The sequence below is a fragment of the Nannobrachium achirus genome, assembly GCF_963921795.1.
Source record: "Nannobrachium achirus genome assembly, chromosome: 5".
In the NCBI taxonomy this organism is placed as follows: Eukaryota; Metazoa; Chordata; class Actinopteri; order Myctophiformes; family Myctophidae; genus Nannobrachium; species Nannobrachium achirus.
In genome coordinates this window covers 64,088,653-64,115,119 of record NC_137814.1, presented here as the reverse complement: position 1 = coordinate 64,115,119, position 26,467 = coordinate 64,088,653, and the positions used below count along the sequence as shown (strand labels likewise).

General features: G+C 38.8%; 1 protein-coding gene across 1 annotated transcript in view; it reads right to left on the bottom strand.

The window, feature by feature from the left end:
• Positions 1 to 21,877, bottom strand: part of LOC308285263 (uncharacterized protein) — a 734,101-nt gene extending 712,224 nt beyond the window's left edge. The window contains exons 1-2 of the mRNA XM_080725980.1: positions 21,583 to 21,877; positions 15,582 to 15,875 (exon numbers count right to left, since the gene is read on the bottom strand). Of these exons, the coding sequence (XP_080582106.1) occupies positions 15,582 to 15,875; positions 21,583 to 21,700 (412 nt within the window). The 5' untranslated portion in view covers positions 21,701 to 21,877. The remainder of the gene's footprint in view (positions 1 to 15,581; positions 15,876 to 21,582) is intronic.
• Positions 21,878 to 26,467: the final 4,590 nt, after the last annotated feature.

The following is a 26,467-nucleotide window of genomic DNA, read 5'->3' as shown; positions in this document are numbered from 1 at the left end:
ATCATTCTGCAATTCTTTATTATAATTCACATAAGCTATTCAGATGGGAGAAACAGTGGAAATCAGTCTGGCGATTCAACAACAATAAGGATGTTTACATTTATTGAAGCACATGTGTTTGTTGAAGCATGTGTCTGGCCGTTTGTTTTGAAATATCTTCCATGCATTCCCTCTGTATTTGGAGAGATCAGTGACTGAGAAGAAAACTACAAGGTAAAATCCAGCTCCACAGGACGTTCTGTCCCATTGGTTAGTGTCCATCACTGCCGGGTTAGTACAGCTGTGCTGAACCATGAACCCCCAGCTCGTGGCTCGTCCACCCGACCGGAAACGCCTCGAACGCGTCCCGGCCGGCGCGGAGTACGTCATGTCCGTTTTTTCCCTTATAACGGGAGTGGATGGGAGTTTCGAGCCGAAGCGTTCACTGTCTGAACGTACCCTTAGAGTGTGCCAAGGTTGGCCTTAGGCTAAATGCCAAAAAACTGAGGTTATTACCTATAACTTACCGGAACACCCACCTCTGACAACAACAGGAGGTGCTGTGCTGAAGGAAGTCAAGGACTTCAAGTACCTGGGCGCATGGGTCAACTCAACCGAGAAAGATCTTAAAGTGAGGAAGGCACTTGAATGGAAGGCCCTGAACGGCATGAACAGTGTATGGAACTCCAGCCTCCCCCGCCAATCAAACTCAGCTTCTTCTTTGCAACGGTAGAGTCTGTTCTCCTATATGGCAGTGAATGCTGGACCCTGAGGCCAACCCTGCAGAAGTCTCTAGATTGGTGCTACACCAGAATGTTGCGTGCAGTACTTAACATCAGCAAGAGTGCACATGTTACCAACAAGAGCCTGTATGAGGGAATACCAAGGGTGAGCGAGAAAATTGCTGCCAGAAGAATGAGACTAGCAGGGCACTGCCAAAGACACCAGGAGCTTCCTGCCAGCAAACTGGTTCTGTGGGAACCAACACATGGGCACCGGCCACGAGGACGTCCCACAATAACATGCGTGGATGTACTCAAGAAAGACGTAGGAGCACAAAGCACCAACAAGCTGGCCAGATGTATGGAGAACCGGGATGACTGGAAGCGACGATGGAAGGCTCGTCTGAGGGCGATTTGTTAAGTTAAGCATAAGCATTAGAGGGTCAAAAAAATGGGAGGGGTGTAGCATGGGCGTAGTGCAAAAATATATTTTTTACATGTTATTCACAGAAGAATCTTTAAGGCCAGTGAGTTTCAGGTGGGAAAAAAAAAAAAACTTCTACCTTTTTCTTTCAAATGAAAATGCAAAACGGGTCAAAATGACCCGAACAGAACTTAAAGAGGTGGTGCCATAGTTTTGTACTTTTTCTGGTTTTCATGTGTCTAGGAGGTTGACAGTACATCATTAGACCCCCCTGGTGTGGTTATTATGAGCGATTATGCATTCTCTTTTTATTTGGGTTTTTAGCTGGAGGATGCCACCTGCTGGGTCAGATGTGCCGTTTCAAAAACACCCATACTTATTACATCACACAATCAACTCCTCCCCTAATTACCATTCACCCAACACTGTGGGGTGTGGCTAACTTCAGCTGGGTCACCACCCACCATGACAACCACGCATACTTAATGGTCACATAAAAACATCATTTTAACTCTTTCTGTACACTTTTTTTGAAAAAAATCTTCCTCCTAGTATAATCATAATAGTTGATAATCATGTTTTAGAGGGGGAATAAATCATGGCACCCGCACTTTAAGGGTTAAGGATTACTGTGATTATGCTAAGCTTACAGTATGTTTCATATCACACTGTCCTTACCTGTAACTTTCACTAGTCCCCCAAAAATACTTTTTTTGTGGTGGGGCCAGACAGAACAGCTCACGGGCGGCTTATCTATACTGTACATACGGGCACAGATGTTGCAGATAGCCTAGTCACTGGTGCAAGACAAAATAAACAAAGAGAAAAGACCAAAATGTTTAAGTGCACCGTCAACTTTTTATCAGAGCTCTGATGCCTCTCTCACCCACAACAGCAGCCAAACCAGCATAAGGTAATTAACCAGTCCACTCACCTATTGCTGCAGTTTAACACACTTTCAAACAATGTACAATTGTACATTGTTTAAGTCACAGTGGTTTTCATATCATATGAACTTTAGTTTAGTCAAAAGCTTGTGTATAATCCATGTTATTCATGTTTACATCTTGTAGGCTGCAGCAAGTAGCCAATAAGAACATGCTGTAACATTTCCTGTTAATACAGTGGATTTCAAAATAAGACCCTCCTGTAATATGATTAGGCAACTGTATTTATTTTTAAGTCTACTTACAGGAAGTACAATGGACTTAATGAGAATGACATGACGACACTCACACATCAGCGTCCCTTGACTTTCAAGGGATGCTCTGCAGCTTGGCTGGCAAGCATAGGGAAGGACGCTTGTTGCGCATTGAACATTATTTGAAAAGACGGTTACGGACCGGCCCAACCTGCCCCGCCAACAGGCCCGGGGGAACAGGCTCTGACGCTCTGGGCAGTGTACCTATGATGCGCCCCCCCCCCCCCCCCCCCCCCCCCGTCTGTACATACCCCAAATGGGCTTCTGAAAGGTTAAATAACAACACAGAGAGACTATACTGTTTGAAAATGAAATAACACATTTACTTCAAAATGAAATAACCATCACTTTATACTTCACAGCTACAGTAAGTGTCTAAATGGGGAGGATAAAGAAAGTCCGATAATTATAGACTACTCACTGCTATGGTCGAGTGGTCACGATGTCCATGCATCTCTATGCAACTTTGGGAAGGTTGTAAAGGCTTTGGTGGTGATCTCGTACAGTTTCCATAACATCTCCTCATAAAGAACGTCAATCGAGTGTATAAAGTTTGTTTTATATGGGTTGTTAGTTGTCCTGCGTGTCTTCCATGATTCCCGTGGGTGCACGTTGCAAGATGACGCTGAAATGGACTGCTGTCTTCTCTCTCCCCCCAGCGCCCCGTTCGCAAATTAATGTAGGCTAAACAGTTCTGATAATACAACTTATTTTGACTGTCCATTCATGTATAACTTAAACTGCGCGGGGTATTCCAAACCAATGCAGCTCACAGACTTTAGCGACATCATAACAAACCGACAACTAGGGCCAACCCAGCAACAACTATCATTTCCTGTCTTACCTTCACAATAAAGTGTCTGCCGCGTATCTCCCAATGCAGCTTATTTCACATAGGTTATTATTAACAGGAAAAAGTGTAGCTTAACCCGTGTGTTTTTGTGCAACCAAACTAACGTGCATGTGAGAGTGATGAGGGAGAGAGAGAGAGAGAGAGAGAGAGAGAGAGAGAGAGAGAGACATTGAGAAAGAGAGAGAGAGAGGGATTTGCGGTGATATTAATGAACTGCCGTGTCATTTTCAATCGGTCCTTATGACACACTGCCGACACATGGGTTGATGGGTAATTAGTAGAAATGTATTTTACTGTGAGGCGCTCAGCACACCGCACGGGGGCGCCTTCGGCGCCCCCGGTGGCTTGGCGCCTCTGGGCACTTGCCCACACTGCCCACCGTAATCGCCGCTTCTGCCCGCCAATAAAGTGAACATTTCTTGACCCAGCTCAACCCAGCCTGCGAACTGACCGCGGGGGACCGCGGGTTCGGGCCGGCCCGCACATCACTAGTAGGTAGGTAGGTACCGGTAGGTACCCTTACCAAAAAGTAGTATACTTACGTATACTCTGAGTATACTTGTTATGAACTAAGTATACTTTGTCTAAACTAATACTTTGGTAAGTATACTTTTCTGTTTACTTAAAATGTACTATCAGGAATATACTTAACAAAAGTATACTTAGTTTATACTGACGAGTACACAGCAAAAGTTTAAGTATACTTTTCCTTCATTTCAAGTGCAGCCTATATTCTATAGTACTGTGTTCTTATACAGTATCTTGCTTGTGGGTGTATACTTGTATATTTCTCACACTGGCTGCTTGAGGTAGTTGCCCTACACTGTGCACCTGTAGTGCTTATGCTTGAGGTATACTAGATTTATACTTGAACTGCACTATTTTCATACATGAAGTATACCATTTATATACTCCAAACATACTATGCGTGAACTTAATGTACACTACTCTTTTACTTGCAGTGTACTTGAATTGCACTTTTCTTATACTTGAGGGGTACCATATTTATTTACACAAAATGTATATACTACAAACATACTATGCGTGAACTTAATGTACACTACTCTTTTATTTGCAGTGTACTTGAATTGCACTTTTCTTATACTTGAGGTATACTATGGTCATACTTCAACTGCACTACTTTTAAACTTGCACCATACCGGTTATATACTCTAAACATACTGTGCGTGAACTTAATGGACACTACTCTTTTACCTGCAGTGTACTTGAATTGCACTTTTCTTATACTTGAAGAATACCAGTTATAGACACAAACCATACTGTGCGTGAACTTAATGGACACTACTCTTTTACTTGCAGTGTACTTGAATTGCACTTTTCTTATACTTGAGGTGTACCATGTATTTTCACAAAACATACTATGTGTGAACGTAATGTACACTACTCTTTTACTTGCAGGGTACTTGAATTGCACTTTAATTATGCATGACGTATAATACGATTGTACTTGAAATGCACTATTATATACTCCAAACATACTATGCATGAACTTAATGTACACTTGCAGTGTAATTGAATTGCACTTTTATTATACTAGAGGTATACCATTTATACACAAAACATATTATGTGTGAACTTAATGTACACTACTCTTTTACTTACAGGGTACTTAAATTGCACTTTTCTTATACTTGACGTATACTACATTTATACTTGAATTTCACTACTTTTAAACTTGAATTGCACTTTTCTTATACATGAGGTATACTATGGTCATACTTCAACTGCACTACTTTTAAACTTGCAACATACCAGTTATATACTCTAAACATACTGTGCGTGAACTTAATGGACACTACTCTTTTACCTGCAGTGTACTTGAATTGCACTTTTCTTATACTTGAAGAATACCAGTTATATACTCAAACCATACTGTGCGTGAACTTAATGGACACTACTCTTTTACTTGCATTGTACTTGAATTGCACGTTTCTTATACTTGACGTATACTATGTTTATATTTGAACTGCACTATTTTCATACTTGAGGTATACCATTTATATACTACAAACATACTATGCTTGAACTTAATGTACACTACTCTTGTATTTGCAGTGTACTTGAATTGCACTTTTCTTATACGTGAGGTATACTATGGTCATACTTCAACTGCACTACTTTTAAACTTGCAACATACCAGTTATATACTCTAAACATACTGTGGGTGAACTTAATGGACACTACTCTTTTACCTGCAGTGTACTTGAATTGCACTTTTCTTATACTTGAAGAATATCAGTTGTATACTCAAACCATACTGTGCGTGAACTTAATGGACACTACTCTTTTACTTGCATTGTACTTGAATTGCACGTTTCTTATACTTGACGTATACTACGTTTATATTTGAACTGCACTATTTTCATACTTGAGGTATACCATTTATATACTACAAACATACTATGCTTGAACTTAATGTACACTACTCTTGTATTTGCAGTGTACTTGAATTGCACTTTTCTTATAATTGAAGTATACTATGGTCATACTTCAACTGCACTACTTTTAAACTTTCACCATACCGGTTATATACTCTAAACATACTGTGCGTGAACTTACTGGACACTACTCTTTTACCTGCAGTGTACTTGAATTGCACTTTTCTTATACTTAAAGAATACCAGTTATATACTCAAACCATACTGTGCGTGAACTTAATGGACACTACTCTTTTACTTGCATTGTACTTGAATTGCACGTTTCTTATACTTGACGTATACTACGTTTATATTTGAACTGCACTATTTTCAGACTTGAGGTATACCATTTATATACTCCAAACATACTATGCGTGAGCTTAATGTAAACTACTCTTTTATTTGCAGTGTACTTGAATTGCATTTTTCTTATACTTGACGTATACTACATTTATACTTGAATTTCACTACTTTTAAACTTGAATTGCACTTTTCTTATACGTGAGGTATACTATGGTCATACTTCAACTGCACTACCTTTAAACTTGCACCATACCAGTTATATACTCTAAACATACTGTGTGAACTTAATGGACACTACTCTTTTACCTGCAGTGTACTTGAATTGCACTTTTCTTATACTTGAAGAATAGCAGTTATATACTCAAACCATACTGTGCGTGAACTTAATGGACACTACTCTTTTACTTGCATTGTACTTGAATTGCACGTTTCTTATACTTGACGTATACTACGTTTATATTTGAACTGCACTATTTTCAGACTTGAGGTATACCATTTATATACTCCAAACATACTATGCGTGAGCTTAATGTACACTACTCTTTTATTTGCAGTGTACTTGAATTGCATCTTTCTTATACTTGACGTATACTACGTTTATATTTGAACTGCACTATTTTCAGACTTGAGGTATACCATTTATATACTCTAAACATACTATGCATGAACTTAATGTACACTAGTATTTTACTAGCAGTGTACTTGAATTGCACTTTTCTTATACTTGAGGTATACTACGTTTATACTTGAACTGTACTATTTTCTTACTTGAAGTATACCATTTAAATACTCCTAACATACTCTACGTTAACTTACTGTACAGAACTCTTTTACATGCAGTGCACTTGAATTGCACTTTTCTTATACTTGAAGTATACCATTTATATACTAAAAAAAAAACTGTGCGTGAACTTAATGTACACTACTCTTTTACTTGCAGGGTACTTGAATTGCACTTTTCTTATACTTGACGTATACTACGTTTATACTTGACCTGCACTATTATATACTCCAAACATACTAAGCGTGAACTTAATGTACACTACTCTTTTACTTGCAGTGTACTTGAATTGCACTTTTCTTATACTTTAGGTATACCATTTATATACACAAAACACACTATGTGTGAACTTAATGTACACTACTCTCTTACTTGCAGTGTACTTGAATTGCATGTTTTTTATAGTTGACGTATACTATGTTTATACTTGAACTGCCCTATTTTCATACTTGAAGTATAGCATTTATATACTGAAAATATACTATGTGTGAACGTAATGTACACTACTCTTTTACTTTGAATGTACTTAAATTGCACTTTTATTATACTTGAGGAATACTACGTTTATACTTTAACGTACTATGCGTGAACTTAATGGACACTAATGTACACTACTCTCTTACTTGCAGTGTACTTGAATTGCATGTTTTTTATAGTTGACGTATACTATGTTTATACTTGAACTGCCCTATTTTCATACTTGAAGTATAGCATTCATATACTGAAAATATACTATGTGTGAACGTTATGTACACTACTCTTTTACTTTGAATGTACTTAAATTGCACTTTTATTATACTTGAGGTATACTACGTTTATACTTTAACATACTATGCGTGAACTTAATGGACACTACTCTTTTACTTGAATTGCACTTTTCTTATACATGACGTATACTACGTTTATATTTGAATTGCACTACTTTTAACCTTGAAGTATACCATTTATATACTCAAACTATACTATGCATCAACTTAATGTGCACTACTCATTTACCTCTAGTGTACTTGAATTGCACTTTTCTTATACATGAGGTATACTACGTTTATATTTGAGCGGCACTTTTTTCATACTTGAAGTATAGCATTTATATGCTCGGAACATACTATGCATGAACTTGATGGACACTACTCTTTTACTTGAATTGCACTATTCTTATACTTGACGTATACTACGTTTATATTTGAATTGCATTAATTTTAAACTTGAAGTATACCATTTATATACTCAAAACATACTATGTGTGAATTTAATGTACACTACTCTTTTACTTGCAGTGCACTTGAATTGCACTCTTCTTTTACTTGAGGTATACTATGGTCATACTTGAACTGCACTACTTTTAAACTTGAACCATACCAGTTATATACTCAAAACATACTATACGTCAACTTAATGGTCACTACTCTTTTACTTGCAGTGTACTTGAATTGCACGTTTTTTTATACTTTACGTATACTACCTTTATACTTGAACTGCACTATTTTCATACTTGAAGTATACCATTTATATACTCAAAACATACTTGAATTGCACTTTTCTTATACTTGAGGTATACTATGTTTATACTTGAACTGCACTATTTTCATTGTAGCGACGGGGTGCAACTAATTAATAAGTATTGTAATGGTTAAAGAAAGACAGAGTGTGAAATATTATAGCTTTGGAAATGGAGGACTGTATACTCTGGAGTTGAGGTTATGCCCACCACAGGGCTCCAGTCAAAGAGCAGTAATCAATGATGACACTTGATGGCGTTTTATGTGTTTTTTATAAAGGAGGTAGTTGGTGGACACAAACATACACAATGATGAATGGTATCTGAAAATATAGAAATACTACATAAGGATAAGGAGACAATAAACAATATGCAGTAGTAACCTACACAAATGTAGCATATTACTGAAATGAGCCATGCACTCATGTGCCAGCTTAGACCCAGCATGCACTCACACACAGGTTAGACTAGGGCCTGTTAGCTTAGCCACTGAAGTTTAGCTAGCAAACACAATTACAAAAACAAACTTTTTAAACCACACACAGATCAATTCTGATACAATGACCTGTTACCACATGAACCATTATTGTTCTGCAGGACAGAAAACAACTCACTTTGTCAAGAACGCATTCTTATGTGCATATGTTTGTTTGTGGCTGCACTCATGCATGTAAACAGTTGCCCAAACAACTGCCTCAACTAAAGTGTCACCTGGGTCCTGATCAGAGGGTACCTGAGGCATGCCTGCTCTAAATGGGGACAATAAAGGTGGTGATGGGGTTTGGTGTTGCTGAACTGTCTGTAGATTTCACTCTGAATGTGTAGACTTGCCGGTCCCATTATACACCTACAAATGAACAGATAAAGCACATTAGTTATGGGAGTCAACAGTAGTAATATACTTTGAATTGACAAGTAGAATGCCAAGATGTGTGATGATAATACCTTTGTCTGATGTTCTCCTCCTCCCAGGGTGGTGTTCGGGCAAAAGAGTTCCCTCCGGGAACACACACCCTATTTATAGTCCTGGGAGGGTGAAACCAAGTGGGAAGTGGATAGAGGGGAGATTGAGAATGATTCTAATGCATTTAATAATACAAAAGTACTTAAAATACTAGCACATGGATATGCTCCTTTAATTCATATCTCCAATTACCACTATGCCCACTAAATGTGTACACCCACCATACATTATTAAATGCATTAGAATCATTTTCAATCTCCCCTCTATCCACCCCCCACTTGGCTTCACCCTCCCAGGACTATAAATAGTGTGCGTGTTACCGGAGGGAACTCTTTTGCCCGAACACCACCCTGGGAGGAGGAGACAGACAAAGGTAAGGGTTTTACAAATAACAGCTTTACATTATCTTCACAAATCTTGAGTATTCTACTTGTCAATTCAAAGTATATTACTACTGTATATTACTAATGTGCTTTATCTGTTCATTTGTAGGTGTATAATGGGACCGGCAAGACTACACATTCAGAGTGAAATCTACAGACAGTTCAGCAACACCAAACATTCCCCCAACTGTTTACATGCATGAGTGCAGCCACACACAAACATATGCACATAAGAATGCGTTCTTGACAAAGTGAGTTCTGTCCTGCAGAGCAATAATGGTTCATGTGGTAACAGTTCATTGTGTCAGAATTGATCTGTGTGTGGTTTAAAAAGTTTGTTTTTGTAATTGTGTTTGCTAGCTAAACTTCAGTGGCTAAGCTAACAGGCCCTAGTCTAACCTGTGTGTGAGTGCATGCTGGGTCTAAGCTGGCACATGAGTGCATGGCATTTCAGTAATATGCTATGTTTGTGTAGGTTACTACTGCATATCGTTTATTGTCTCCTTATCCTTATGTATTATTTCTATATTTTCAGATACCATTCATCATTGTGTATGTTTGTGTCCGCCAACTACCTCCTTTATAAAAACCACATAAAACACCAAGTGTCATCATTGATTACTGCTCTTTGACTGGAGCCCTGTGGTGCGCATAACCTCAACTCCAGAATATACAGTCCATTTCCAAAGCTATAATATTTCACACTGTCTTTCTTTAACCATTAAAATACCTATGCAGAACTGTGTTCGAATATTAATTAGTTGCACCCCGTCGCTACAATGAAAATAGTGCAGTTCAAGTATAAACATAGTATACCTCAAGTATAAGAAAAGTGCAATTCAATGTTTTGAGTATGTAAATGGTATACTTCAAGCATGAAAATAGTCTAGTTCAAGTATAAACGTAGTATACGTAAAGTATAAAAAACGTGCAATTCAAGTACACTGAAAGGTAAAGAGTAGTGTACATTAAGTTCATGCATAGTATGTTCTGAGTATATAAATGGTATACTTCAAGATAGTGCATTTCAAGTATGAAAGTAGTATACCTCAGAAAAGTGCAATTCAAGTACACAGCAAGTGTACATTAGGTTCACACATAGTATGTTTTGAGTATATAACTGGTATACTTTGAGTATGAAAATAGTGCAGTTCAAGTATGACCATAGCATACCTCAAGTATGAGAAAAGTGCAATTAAAGTGCACTGCAGGTAAAAGAGTAGTGAACATTAAGTTCACGCAGAGTATATGTTGAGTATATAAATGGTATACTTCGAGTATACAAATAGTGCAGTTCAAATATACACGTAGTATATGTCAAGTATAAGCTAAGTGCAATTCAAGTACAATGCAAGTAAAAGAGTAGTGTCCATTAAGTTCACGCCTAGTATGTTTTGAGTATATAACTGGTATACTTCAAGTATAAGAAACGTTCAATTCAAGTACACTGCAGGTAAAATAGTAGTGTACATTAGGTTCACGCATAGTATGTTTTGAGTATATAAATGGTATACTTCAAGTTTAAAAGTAGTGCAGTTCAAGTATGACCATAGTATACCTCAAGTATAAGAATAGTGCAATTCAAGTAAAAGAGTAGTGTCCATGAAGTTCACGCATAGTATGTTTTGAGTATATAACTGGTATGGTTCAAGTTCAAAAGTAGTGCAGTTCAAGTATGACCATAGTATACCTCAAGTAAAAGAAGAGTGCAATTCAAGCGCACTGCAGGTAAAAGAGTAGTGTACATTAAGTTCACGCACAGTTTGTTTTGAGTATATAAATGGTACGATTCAAGTTTAAAAGTAGTGCAGTTCAAGTATGACCATAGTATACTTCAAGTATAAGAAAAGAGCAATTAAAGTGCACTGCAGGTAAAAGAGTAGTGAACATTAAGTTCATGCACAGTATGTGTTGAGTATATAAATGGTATACCTCGAGTATGGAAATAGTGCAGTTCAAATATAAACACAGTTTACGTCAAGTATAAGACAAGTGCACAGCAAGTAAAAGAGTAGTGTACATTAAGTTCACGCATAGTATGTTTTGAGTATATAAATGGTATACCTCGAGTATGAAAATAGTGCAGTTCAAATATAAACGTAGTATACGTCAAATATAAAACAAGTGCAGTTCAAGTAAAAGAGTAGTTTTAATTAAGTACACGCATAGTATGTGTTGAGTATATAAATGGTATACTTCAAGTTTTAAAGTAGTGCAGTTCAAGTATGACCATAGTATACCTCAAGTAAAAGAAGAGTGCAATTCAAGTGCACTGCAGGTAAAAGAGTAGTGTACATTAAGTTCACGCACAGTATGTTTTGAGTATATAAATGGTATGATTCAAGTTTAAAAGTAGTGCAGTTCAAGTATGACCATAGTATACCTCAAGTATAAGAAAAGAGCAATTAAAGTGCACTGCAGGTAAAAGAGTAGTGAACATTAAGTTCACGCACAGTATGTGTTGAGTATATAAATGGTATACTTCGAGTATAGAAATAGTGCAGTTCAAATATACACATAGTATATGTCAAGTATAAGCTAAGTGCAATTCAAGTACAATGCAAGTAAAAGAGTAGTGTCCATTAAGTTCACGCCTAGTATGTTTTGAGTATATAACTGGAATACTTCAAGTATAAGAAACGTTCAATTCAAGTACACTGCAGGTAAAATAGTAGTGTACATTAAGTTCACGCATAGTATGTTTTGAGTATATAAATGGTATACTTCAAGTTTAAAAGTAGTGCAGTTCAAGTATGACCATAGTATACCTCAAGTATAAGAATAGTGTAATTCAAGTAAAAGAGTGGTGTCCATGAAGTTCACGCATAGTATGTTTTGAGTATATAACTGGTATGGTTCAAGTTCAAAAGTAGTGCAGTTCAAGTATGACCATAGTATACCTCGAGTAAAAGAAGAGTGCAATTCAAGTGCACTGCAAGTAAAAGAGTAGTGTACATTAAAATCACGCATAGTATGTTTTGAGTATATAAATGGCATACCTCGAGTATGAAAATAGTGCAGTTCAAATGTAAACGTAGTTTACGTCAAGTATAAGACAAGTGCACTGCAAATAAAAGAGTAGTGTAAGTTAAGTTCACGCATAGTATGTTTTGAGTATATAACTGGTATGGTTCAAGTTTAAAAGTAGTGCAGTTCAAGTATGACCATAGTATACCTCAAGTAAATGAAAAGTGCAATTCAAGTGCACTGCAAGTAACAGAGTAGTGTACACTAAGTTCACGCATAGTATGTTTTGAGTATATAAATGGTGTACTTCAAGTTTAAAAGTAGTGCAGTTCAAGTATGACCATAGTATACTTCAAGTATAAGAAAAGAGCAATTAAAGTGCACTGCAGGTAAAAGAGTAGTGAACATTAAGTTCATGCACAGTATGTGTTGAGTATATAAATGGTATACCTCGAGTATGGAAATAGTGCAGTTCAAATATAAACACAGTTTACGTCAAGTATAAGACAAGTGCACAGCAAGTAAAAGAGTAGTGTACATTAAGTTCACGCATAGTATGTTTTGAGTATATAAATGGTATACCTCGAGTATGAAAATAGTGCAGTTCAAATATAAACGTAGTATACGTCAAATATAAAACAAGTGCAGTTCAAGTAAAAGAGTAGTTTTAATTAAGTACACGCATAGTATGTGTTGAGTATATAAATGGTATACTTCAAGTTTTAAAGTAGTGCAGTTCAAGTATGACCATAGTATACCTCAAGTAAAAGAAGAGTGCAATTCAAGTGCACTGCAGGTAAAAGAGTAGTGTACATTAAGTTCACGCACAGTATGTTTTGAGTATATAAATGGTATGATTCAAGTTTAAAAGTAGTGCAGTTCAAGTATGACCATAGTATACCTCAAGTATAAGAAAAGAGCAATTAAAGTGCACTGCAGGTAAAAGAGTAGTGAACATTAAGTTCACGCACAGTATGTGTTGAGTATATAAATGGTATACTTCGAGTATAGAAATAGTGCAGTTCAAATATACACATAGTATATGTCAAGTATAAGCTAAGTGCAATTCAAGTACAATGCAAGTAAAAGAGTAGTGTCCATTAAGTTCACGCCTAGTATGTTTTGAGTATATAACTGGAATACTTCAAGTATAAGAAACGTTCAATTCAAGTACACTGCAGGTAAAATAGTAGTGTACATTAAGTTCACGCATAGTATGTTTTGAGTATATAAATGGTATACTTCAAGTTTAAAAGTAGTGCAGTTCAAGTATGACCATAGTATACCTCAAGTATAAGAATAGTGTAATTCAAGTAAAAGAGTGGTGTCCATGAAGTTCACGCATAGTATGTTTTGAGTATATAACTGGTATGGTTCAAGTTCAAAAGTAGTGCAGTTCAAGTATGACCATAGTATACCTCGAGTAAAAGAAGAGTGCAATTCAAGTGCACTGCAAGTAAAAGAGTAGTGTACATTAAAATCACGCATAGTATGTTTTGAGTATATAAATGGCATACCTCGAGTATGAAAATAGTGCAGTTCAAATGTAAACGTAGTTTACGTCAAGTATAAGACAAGTGCACTGCAAATAAAAGAGTAGTGTAAGTTAAGTTCACGCATAGTATGTTTTGAGTATATAACTGGTATGGTTCAAGTTTAAAAGTAGTGCAGTTCAAGTATGACCATAGTATACCTCAAGTAAATGAAAAGTGCAATTCAAGTGCACTGCAAGTAACAGAGTAGTGTACACTAAGTTCACGCATAGTATGTTTTGAGTATATAAATGGTGTACTTCAAGTTTAAAAGTAGTGCAGTTCAATTATGACCATAGTATACCTCAAGTAAAAGAAAAGTGCCATTCAAGTATGACCAAAGTCTTCCTCAAGTAAATGAAAAGTGCAATTCAAGTGCACTGCAAGTAAAAGAGTAGTGTACATCAAGTATGTTTTGAGTATATAAATGGTATACTTCAAGTTTAAAATGAATGCAATTCAAATATAAACGTAGTATACGTCAAGTATAAGAATAGTGCAATTCAAGTAAAAGAGTAGTGTCCATTAAGTCCACGCATAGTATGTTTTGAGTATATAACCGTTATACTTCAAGTATGAAATAGTACTGTTCAAATGTAAACGTAGTACAATTCAAGTACACTGCAGGTAAAAGAGTAGTGTACATTAAGTTCATGCATAGTATGTTCCGACTATATAAATGATATACTTCAAGTATGAAAAAAGTGCTGTTCAAATATAAACGTAGTATACCTTATGTATAAGAAAAGTGCAATTCAAGTACACTAGAGGTAAAAGAGTAGTGCACATTAAGTTCATGCATAGTATAGTTTGAGTATATAAATGGTATACTTCAAGGTTACAAGTAGTGCAGTTCATATGACCTTAGTATACCTCAAGTACAATAAAAGTGCTATTCAAGTACACTGCAGGTAAAAGAGTAGTGTACATTAAGTTCACGCATAGTATGTTTTACGTATATAAATGGTATACTTCAAATTTAAATGTAGTGCAGTTCAGGTATGACCATAGTATACCTCTTGTATAAGAGAAGTGCAATTCAAGTAAATAAGTAGTGTACTTAAGTATACATCTGAGTATATGAATGGTTTATTTTAAGTAAGGGAATAGCACAATTCTAGTGTATGAATACAATAATTTAAGTATACTCATATATACTTCATGTATACTTTAAGTAAACTTAGAGTTTACTCGAGTATACTCAAAAGTGGGCCAATTCAGATTACTTTTAGTACGGTAGGTATACTGTAAGTATACTAACTAGTACACTAACTAGTACATTTGTTAGTATACTACTTGTACATAAATATCAGTATACTTGTACTTAAAGTATACTTAAGAAATATACTAAAAGTTGACTTAAGTATACTTAGAAAAGTAAACTTGAAGTTTACTACTTTTTGGTAAGGGGATAGATAGATAGATAGATAGATAGATAGATAGATAGATAGATAGATAGATAGATAGATAGATAGATAGAGATAGATAGATAGATAGATAGATAAAATAAGACTGCAAAAAATATGCTTACATTACCTGAACAGATCACCTCTAGTCTTCCATAGGACATTTCTAAATAGGTTGATCCACACTCCCTCAGTGAAGACTCAGACCCAACACAATGGTCTTTGTTGCGCCATGTAGCTGTAGATGCAGAATTGGTTGTTACTGTTGAAATAACAGAGCCACAGTCCAGCTGTCTACACACCACAGCCGATGACTCCAGTTTCCAGTTCAAACGATGCACTGGTCTCCACTCTCCATGGCGTTTCAGCTCCAGTGTGCCACTGCAGTGACTGGTTCCTCCCACCAACCTGACATATTCAGGATCTATACAGGAACACACACACACACACACACACACACACACACACACACACACACACACACACACACACACACACACACACACACACACACACACACACACAAGCGTCCCTTTACTTTCAAGGGATGCTCTGCAGCTTGGCTGGCAAGCATAGGGAAGGACGCTTGTTGCGCATTGAACATTATTTGAAAAGACGGTTACGGACACACACACACACACACACACACACACACACACACACACACACACACACACACACACACACACACACACACACACACACACACACTGTTAGATATGGCCTTAATATTTCTGTTAGTGTGGTTCACCTGACATCACAGTGATGCCAGAGTGTCATACCCATAGACCGTAAAAAAACGGACACAGATGGAGACAAGGTGTGCCATTTCTCATAACCTCGGGTCGCAATATAAAAACGAAGGGAAAAATAGGACCCGTACGAAGTGAGCGGTGCAAAGGTGATTTTCATAATGTATGATCATTAACAGTGTAACGAAAAAAGAAATATAGATCTTCATATTTGTATGAACATTAATACTGCACTGGAGGAAGAAAAAAAAGACAAACATTTAAAAATAGAGTTAGGGGTTATTGGTTTGGAACATATGTGGAATTTAATTAATTAATTAATCTGTTACCATTATTGACCAAATCTTTTTTTCTGAGTTTGTCTCCAACATGATTTTATCTGTGAACGAGTGGAAACTGAGGAAAATGCTTAGGAATGGACAGAAGCCCTTAGCAGCCCCTGACTATAATCCATTGTGTGAAAATGAAATGAGTGATCTCTGATGTTATGGTGGTGATGGCATAAATATGGAGGGAAAACAGCCTGCGCAAATCTTCATTGCAACCGGTCATGTTTATATGTTACGTCAGACCAGAACCCCTGGTCAGTATATCAAATGTGAAGATGTAGGTTATATTATTTCACTTACAAGACAGGTCGAGAAGTCCAACTGAAGAGAATAAACTTTACCCAGGATATGGAATTGATCAGACTTTGCCCTCTAACTTTGACTGATGGGCAACGCCAAGAAGTGCTGACCAGACCAAAGGCTATTAACAATTTATCGGGCACATTCATGTACACATTTATGTGTCATCAAAAGTTCCATGCGGAGTAGTCCAGATGCAGGAGAAACTCCTAAATGCCTCATATCCTAGACCTTTCATGAACTTTAAACCAGCACAGATTTAACACCACTCAAGATTTGAAACAGTGGCCATAACCTGCAAGTGTAATGTAGTGTGGTCACTATTTTGAATCCTGGTTGGTGTTAGATCTGTGCCTGTTTAAGGTTCAGACAAACATCCTGGCCATTATCGGGCACATTCACGTACACATTTATGTGTCATCAAAAGTTCCATTTGGAATAACCCAGATGCAGGAGAAACTCCTAAATGCCTCATAATCTGGACCTTTCCTGAACTTTACACCGGCACAGATTTAACACCACTCAGGATTCAAAACAGCGGCCATAACCTGCAAGACAGTGTAATGTAGTGTGGTCGCCATCTTGAATCCTGGTTGGTGTTAGATCTATGTCTATTTAAGGTTCAGACAAACGGCCTGGCCATTACGCACAACAGACTGATGAGAATAAACTTTACTGAGGATATGGAGCCCAGATGCAGGAGAAACTCCTAAATGCCTCATATCCTGGACCTTTCCTGAACTTTAAACCGGCAGAGATTTAACACCACTCAGGATTTGAAACAGCGGCCATAATCTGCAAGTGCAATGTAGTGTGGTCGCTGTCTTGAATCCTTGTTGGTGTTAGATCTGTGCCTGTTTAAGGTTCAGACAAACAGCCTGGCCATTACGCACAACAAACAAACGTCAGGATTTTGATTGATCAAGACAGATCTAAATTGACATGAACAAGACAGCATTTGATTGGTCTGTTATGTTTGGCTAACACATGTCGTCATGAGTAGAACGGTTTCTGAATGGTCAATTATAATGTTTATTAAAATCAACTAGCCAATCAATGATGAATGAAAGAATTCTATTATGTGCTAATATGTTTGAGCTAAATACACTAAAAAGTGAAATATAGGAGTTAACAGAGCTCTATCACAGATAGCCAGCCAGGATGTGGGGGTTGGCTTTGACGCTGTTTGGGACAAAGCAAAGGTGTGAATTCGGCCGAGTGCTAAAAAAGTAAAAGTAGTGTTAAAAAGTTAAAAAAAGTAAACACTATTTAAAATATTATTTTGGGTTAGGGTTTTATCTTTCAATATAGCTCCATCAATTATAAAAATGAAAAAAATGCACTCATTATATGTACTATAATGAAGACAATAGATAATGTTGTTATCTGGCTATAAACGACTAATATTAGAACACACTTCCAAAACAATTTTACTTGTTTTCTTTTTTCTTTTTTTAAACTTATACTTGTGAGTATATGTAAAACAAAAAAAGCTATACTGTTACTGTGTAAGTTGCACAACTAGTGGTCAGTAGTGGTATAGCAAACCGCGGTCATGTCTGCTTTTTTGGGCAGTTTTTCGCCAAAGACCGGGCCTTCAGACCACCGCGTCCGCCTCGCCGAGACGCGTCTGTAGAGGCGTCCCGCATCCCTCTCAGACCAGGCGTACGGGAGTTACGACTCCTTCACCAGAGTAAATGCTGTTGTTATGTTGAGACAAGCTACTTCCTGAGAAGACAGCAGGACGTGTTGTTATTGGCCGGTAGTGTATGATCTGGGAGACACGTATACGGAATGATGCAGATGACATAATTTTGCCGGGAAATGCAACCCCCCTGATGGCCGGCTCAGTAGAAAACATAAAAGAAAAGGCTTTAGGGGCTGAAATTAACGGAGTGGGTGTTCTAAAACTTTAGCGAATTAATAGTTAGGACAATTTTAAGATTTGTTTTATTAAAAAAGTTACATATTATAGCTTTAATATAATTATATATAATTATTTAAAGCTATACTGTGTAAGTTGCTAAACTAGTGGTCAGTAGCGGTATTGCTTTTTTCGTCCGGTTTTCGCCCGGAGTGATCGCGGACCACCGCCGCGGACCACCGGAGCGGCGCCGCAAACCACCGCGACCGATACAAATCCGTGGAGGGGTAGAACAATGGTAGAACGTAATTTTCTGGCCAGGATTTGGGGATTAAGAGGTTAAGAATCCTTCACCATGGTAAACACTGTAGCGGAGCGAGGCTACTTCCTGAAGACACTGCAGGTAAGCTGTGATTGGCCGGTAGTGTATCATGTGTGTATGATCCGCGATGTGATTGGCCAACGTATACAGATGACGCTATTTTTCCGCGAAAACCGGACCCCGGCCAGGATCATAGAAAACATATAAAGAGAAGGCTTTAGAAGCTGAAAATAACGGAGTGGGTGTTCTAAAACTTTTGCGATTTAACAGTTAGGACAATTTTAAGATTTGTTTTATAAAAAAAAGTTACATGGTATAACTTTAAAATAGTGACAAGCTGTGATGTTACGGGTCAAAATGGACCCAAATTTAATTTAAATGTAGTATTTCAATATGCCAACCTGTTATGTGTTGGCCTTGATTTTATGATTTCATGCACACCTTTTGTTATTTGAAGAAGATTCTGGACAGTATGTGTCATTTGTAATAATGTGAACTAGGGTATATATATATATATATATATATATATATATATATATATATATATATATATATAAAAGGAAAGCGATGCAAAACGGTCTCCTATGCCTCTCAGCCTGGCGGTAACAAAAAGTGCCCACTAGAAAGATATGATCACCGGGGCGGGGGCTCGCTGTCATCGTTCAGGACTTTTCTTTTATATGTGATCGGACATTAGGCTACAGATCAAATTCACATCATCCACCACACACGGTCTCTGTGGCTGCGCAATTCACAGGACTGTCAAAAGCAGCAATGGATGTTCTTATTAATTTTCCTTCCACCTACAGTATCTCTTTGAAAAGACGTTTTCTGGCGTAGATGATGTTTGTGTTGCAGTGAGCAACATTGTGCTCAGAAAAGTGCTTCTCTGTTCAAGCAAACAAGAGCAAGTGCACAACGGCCGCAACCATCCCACTCATTTTGAAAGGTAGGCCTACGCCAATACAATTCATAAACTGTCACAAAGTGGTCAGATGTTTTAATTCTGGTTAAAATATATTGTGTGGAAATGCAAACCAACAGAGTAAGCTATTTCATAATTAGAGTGGCCATTCGTGAGTCCAGTTTACTGAGTGGAGTGGACACATCAATAATGCATGCGTTATTGGTGGTTACAGTTATACAGTATATCTTGGCAATTTATGGCAAATCTAGCGTTTCATAGTTGTAGAAAAATAGCAGATATACAAGCTCACAGGGCGTGACACCTCACCGCAGCTTCTTGCGAACGGTGTGCGTGTGCTTCATTTAGCTGATTGTAGAAGGATATTTTATTTCCTTTTTTTGCTGGAGAGTTTCTCATGTAAAAACGTTAAGAGCCAAATTAATGCAACAATAAAAAAAAGTAAATGCGCCATTATCATCTGTCAGTGTTTATCATCTGTCAGTGTTTTCTTTGCATCACTTTAAGAAGTAGCCTAGGTTAGTGAAAACAGCCAATCTACAAGCTCACAACGCGGCACTTTGCGCTGCGTTGTGAGATGGTAGATCAGCTATTAATGACAGGCTTGCTTGACAGCCCACGGGGACTGGTAAAATCCTTACACACAGCTGAAACAGACGAGATGCTTGCACAGCTGGCGAGGGTATGTCAGGCAGTCTAATTGCCTCTGCGCTGCTGGTAAATTGTATTTTCTAACAAGAAAAAACATAACCTCCGGGACGACGGGTCCCGGAGCCAAAAATAGCAGATCTACATGCTCACAACGCCTTGCGCTGCGAGGCGTTGTGAGCATGTAGATCGGCTATTTTCACAATGTCTGAAAAATAAAATAAAATAAATAAATAAACGACTTTTGTCAGTTTTTTTACACAGGTTTCTACGGTTTCTTGGGCTGGATATGGCAGCCTAGAATGGTTTTTCAAGTGCAGCTAAACTTAGCATGTTAGTAAACGTGCCACAATTAACAATAATGCATTGCACCTGTGCAGCTGACCTGCGGAACCTGGTAATATACCATTTTGTAAAGCTGGGGAGAATAAAAGTGTGGAGAATATAATTATAATACCTTGTTAAAGTAACCATTATGTCAAATGTTGCATTTGTAGTTATTTTACTGTAATTTAACAACATAATAACCAGCACAGATAGACAAAGAGACATTCATGGGATTTTTATTTAAAAGTAACTTTTATTTCCCCTCCTGGACCCATGCAGGGTATGGCAGCTGCATACCCCTGGCATACCCAATTTACGCCCCTGTAACCAATGCGCCACCGTGCCCCCAAAAACTTGAATGTTTTACATAGATTTTGAATGGATAAACATATGCGATTCATTTGCGATTAATAATCATGATTAACTACAGACAATCATGTGATTAATCTGATTAAATATTTCAATTTTTAGGACTTGGCTGTGGATTAAACCCCAACCTCTCAGGGCAGACACTAAGGCCACTGTGCTGTACCATTTCATTGAGTTAAAAATGGCAACTTGGCATTCATACAGTACATGAAATGTGCAGATGATGTTGCAAAATGATGGTGCTTGACCACTAATTATGAAGTTGTCTAAACCAAGAGTGTAGTTTATCTTTTACCTGAACAGGTGAGTTCAACAGCCTTCTCAGATGAGCAGGTGTTTCTAGTTGAGTCTGAGGTTCTACAGTCCTGGAGAACAGACTCACTGCCTTCACACTGGAACTCTTTGGTAAACATTGGATCATTCACTTCTCCATAGAGCGCCCCCTGGAGGACTGAAGGAGACCCACAGCCAATCTCCCTACAGACCACCTCTGCATCCTGCTGGTCAAAGTCACCTTCACACACTGAGACCCACGACTGATCAGACTTCACCTCCACTCTGCCTGAACACAAACTGGTCCCATTCACCAACCTCACTGACTCTGGAGGGGGGGGGGGGGGGGGGGGGGTTGAATCATCGATGTCATCATCACATGTATGCACACACATTATATAGACACACAAACAGACAGACAGACATGCAGACAAAATATGACAAGCTAAAACAATTGTATTACCTGAACAGATCACTTCCAGTCTCTCAGACTTCCTTACACTCCGCCAGAAACATTGTCTCAGTGAAGGCTTACCACAGTGAATGTTATCGGAAAGCCACACATCTTTATATGTCGATTTGGTCATTAATGTTGAAATAACAGAGCCACAGCCCAGCCGTCTACACACCACATCCGATGACTCTGGATTCCAGTACCGATAAAGCACTGGTCTCCACTCTTGCCGTTTTACCTCCAGTGTGCCGGCACAGCGACTGGTTCCTCCTACCAACCTTTCTGTTTATAAAGACACATGTGTGTAAAACGTCAGTCACAAAGTTATGTTCAACTTGTCCTAATGGAAACAGAGGTTTTCCTCGTGACATACTTAATCTTAGGGGGAAAGAAGTACATATTTATGTGCCGTAATATTACATGCATTTAAGAGTGTTCAAGTGTTTCACTGCTGTCCCTAGTTGATGCTAGTATGCACGTCATTTTTTTCATATATTCCAGATTCATTGTGCATGCAGAGAATTATTCAAAAACATTTTTATGGCATACAGCTCGTGAAAACAAAAAACAAATCAAAGTATCAAAGTATTAGAATATTAGACACAAGCACTCAAAAGAAGGATTTATAATACAGAAATGTCAAACTTCTGAAAGGTTATTTTAATGTATGCACTCTGTACTTGGTCTGGAATACTTTTGTACAAATGTCTTCATCAATGGGCCGTGACATGAAGGTGGTCAGCCTGTGGTACTACTGAGGTGTTATGGAAGCCAGGTTTGCTTTGATAGAGGCCTTATGCTCATCTGTGTGGTCATCCGCGAGGGAACTAATAAATCTTAGGGGAGGTCATGGAGGACTGGTGTTGGTCTCTGGAGCGGGTGCTGGTGAGGAGGCGTGCGGCTGAATTTTGGACATATTGAGGTTTATTTAGGGTTTTGGAGGTGATGCCATGAAGTATGCCATTACAGTAGTCTAGTCGGGACGACTCGGGAGGAGATGAATGCGTGGATGAGGGTTTCAGAAGCGGAGAAAGTCAGGGAGGGGTGTAGACGGGCGATGTTCCGGAGGTGAAAGAAAGCTGTTTTAGTGATATTGTTTATGTGGGGGAGGAATGACAGGGCGGGGTCGAAAATGACACCTAGGTTGCGGATGCGGGAAGAGGTTTTGACCAGGGAGCCGTCGATGGTGAGAGAGAAATCCTGAGTGGAGCGGGTGAGGGAGTCAGGTCCGATGATGATAATTTCAGATTTATTGCAATTTAGTTTAAGAAAGTTCCTTTGCATCCAGGGTTTTTTTTCTGAGGCAGTTGGTGAAGATGGATTGTGTGGCTGTGGTGATTATTGTGGTGGAGAGGTATAATTGAGTGTCGTCGGTTCCACATGAATAATAATGTTCAAGTAGAACCAGGGGTGTGCTGTGGATTTTCTTTAGCTAGTGGAGCCGTCACGTGCACGCTGAATTAACTTCTTTATTAACCCACAATATTAAATACTCTATATCAAATTGTATTCTATATTTAATTTCATAATAGGGAACCTTAATATCATAATTATGCATTTACCTCGCAGCTATCTCTGTAATTTAATTAGTTCATGAATCCATCAGCCACTGTTATTCAACTATTTTGACTGCTTCAGAGTTCAAACAGAACTTCTCACACCTACTAGGCTACAATATCAGGTCACACAATGGATGGACCATTTATACGACTGGAAAACAACCACTCTAAGCACTACAAACCATGGATTGACATTTATACCTACTCACTCTAACCTAACACGGACCAGTTTGTGTAGGCAGATGGGCGGGCGCAGCGAATCTCTCCACGAGTCTCTGGCTAATAGCATGTGTTCTCTTCCCCCTCTGCTCCTCTCAAGTAGTAACGGCTGCAGCCTGCGGGAAGGCGTCTGCGAGTCTGCAGACCTGTTTGCAGAGTCTGCAGACCTGTTTGCAGACCCAGCACTGCAGACCCAGGTCAACCTCTCTACTGCTCCCAGTGGCAGCCTGCGGAGGCGCTCGATTGTCCACGACATTGCAAGCGGCGCGAAGGCCAGCGGACCTTGGTCCTGCTCTTCGCCCCCGAGCGCCGCAGGCGCGAGTGGCCGCGAAGAGCGGGCCAGGGCCGGCCGCGCGAGTTACGAAGCCGTGGTGAATGCAATCGTTCTATTTATGCCCAGGCCGTAAGGCCTGGGCAAGCCCACGATAAACATCAGCATTGATGGCTGAATGGATAGTGTCGCCGACTTGAGTGCCAGAGATCACTAGATCGAATCTCACCGTCGCCCCACTAAGTAGTATTGGGTCTGCAGGTCTGCAGACGCAGGTCTGCAGACCCGGGTCTGCAGTGCAGACTTCCCGCAGGCTGCAGCGGTTAGCTTCTCGCTCCTCTGCTCAGCACAGAGAACGCTGCTGCGTCATGACGTCAACACATTCGGTGCGACGCTCTCTGCACTCTGATTGGTTAGGGAAATTCTACACTTCCTCCAACAGTGATCATAACGCGATCGCCCAGGCTTCTTTTTCTTACGATCGCCAAAAGAAGCCTGGGTTTCCGAGGCTAATACCTACTGAACATACAGAAACAGAGCTGCTACTTTTACATGCATTTTACATGCAAGTCTTTATTTTTTTCTTTGATTGATCGATTGATTGAAGACTTTATTAGAAATTTGCATAGAAAAAGGTACAGCTTCATGACGGTACAGTTCACTGGTACAAGGTCAACTAAAAGGAGATCCTAGACTAAGCGTATTTACACAGGAAACCATTGAAGTATCTCATATAACATTGAATGACAGACGGATAGAACACAGTACTATGCAGTAGATATAGTAAAAAAAAAAAAGTAATTAAAAATAAAATAAACAGTGCAAAAAAATATACAGTAGGTAAAAGGGTCAGGGGAGGCTGGGCTAGGTATGTTATTGCCAGTTGCGAGCGGCTGCCGCCTGTAAGTGGTTTTTCAGGGCAATTTTAAAGGATGCTAGGGAACCGCACGCCTTTAAGGCCTTCTTATTCTATCTAAATTGTATTGAGGAAACACAATGCTGCTATTTGTTCCTAAAGCTTTATACCCTGTATAGCCAAAATGACACAATGCGACATTGCTTTGTTTGCACAATGCTGTACTCAAGCACCGAAAATACAAAAAACAAAGGCCCTTTTAGAAATGTCAGTCCCTGTCTCTCTAACATTCTCTGCACGTGCCTGCAACCCACTCTGACTCGTCTTCCAGGAGGAGAGGAGTACTCAAGGGGGAAATCTCGATATTTTGACTCCCATTAGTCCCACTAGTTAGGTTTAGTCATCAGGGACGTCACAAGGGGGGGAAAGTGGGACTGAGTTACCAGGCCCCAAGGTGGAGGGGCCTTAATTATTTTATACTTTAGCTATTGAAAAATAGCAGATATACAAGCTCTCAGCGCGGCACCGAGTGCCACGCTGCGAGCTTGTAGATCTGCTATGTTTTGAAAAGTCGTGAAAATGTGAGCAAATCTTTTAATAAAATGTATTTTTTAAGCGAACATTCCTACTAAAATTTAGCTTCTGGGGGGTCCCTGGAACTAAATATTTTGACATGGGGTTCCGTGGGCCAAATACATATCATTTTGGGGGTCCTTCACATGAAAAGGTTTGAGCACCACTGACATAGAAACATAGGTTTTTCAAAAAACCTTAGAAGGATATTCACATTTTCACAATTTTTCAAAAATAGCAGATCTACAAGCTTGCAGCACGGCACTCGGTGCTGTGAGCTTGTATATCTGCTATTTTTCAATAGTTAAGGCACAACATGTGAGTGGATCCTTGTACCCAGGGCCCAGAATTTGGTGCGACACCCCTGTTAGGCATCGTAGCATTCACCAGGTTAACATGTCGGCAGGTTAGCATTTCACCAGGTTCGCATTCACCAGCGTCGGACTAATGGGGCGTCGCACTATCGCACGTTGGAATAACGCTTCGAGACTAGTTTGTGTCGACATTAAAGTCATAATAGCGACTGGTTAAAAATGAAACAACACAAAGAGAAGGGTCATTTGTATGCGTTCGGCAATTTGAAATTAATTCCACGAAAAAAAAAAAGAAAACAAAGAAACATCTTCAACACATGATCTAAATGTGCTCACTAAATGGGAAACGTTCTTACCTTCATCGCTGGCTAAGTTCGGAGTGTTCACCCATATTATGAGAAGGAGACAGCAGTGCGTAATCACGTGCATTTTGTTCTTCATTCAGCGGTGCATTAGATCTTTGAAACGCTTCAATGAACGACACAGATCTGCTCTTGTCTCTCCAGCACTGGAGAGGGAGGGAATGAGTGAGTGACCCCATGGACGTTACGCTATATGACATGAGGTTGTGACACAAGATGAAGTCAGACGTTTTGATTGGCTGAGGGAGTGTCATGTTTCACCACAGAGACAGTGGCACAGTGGAGGAAACAGGAGAAGT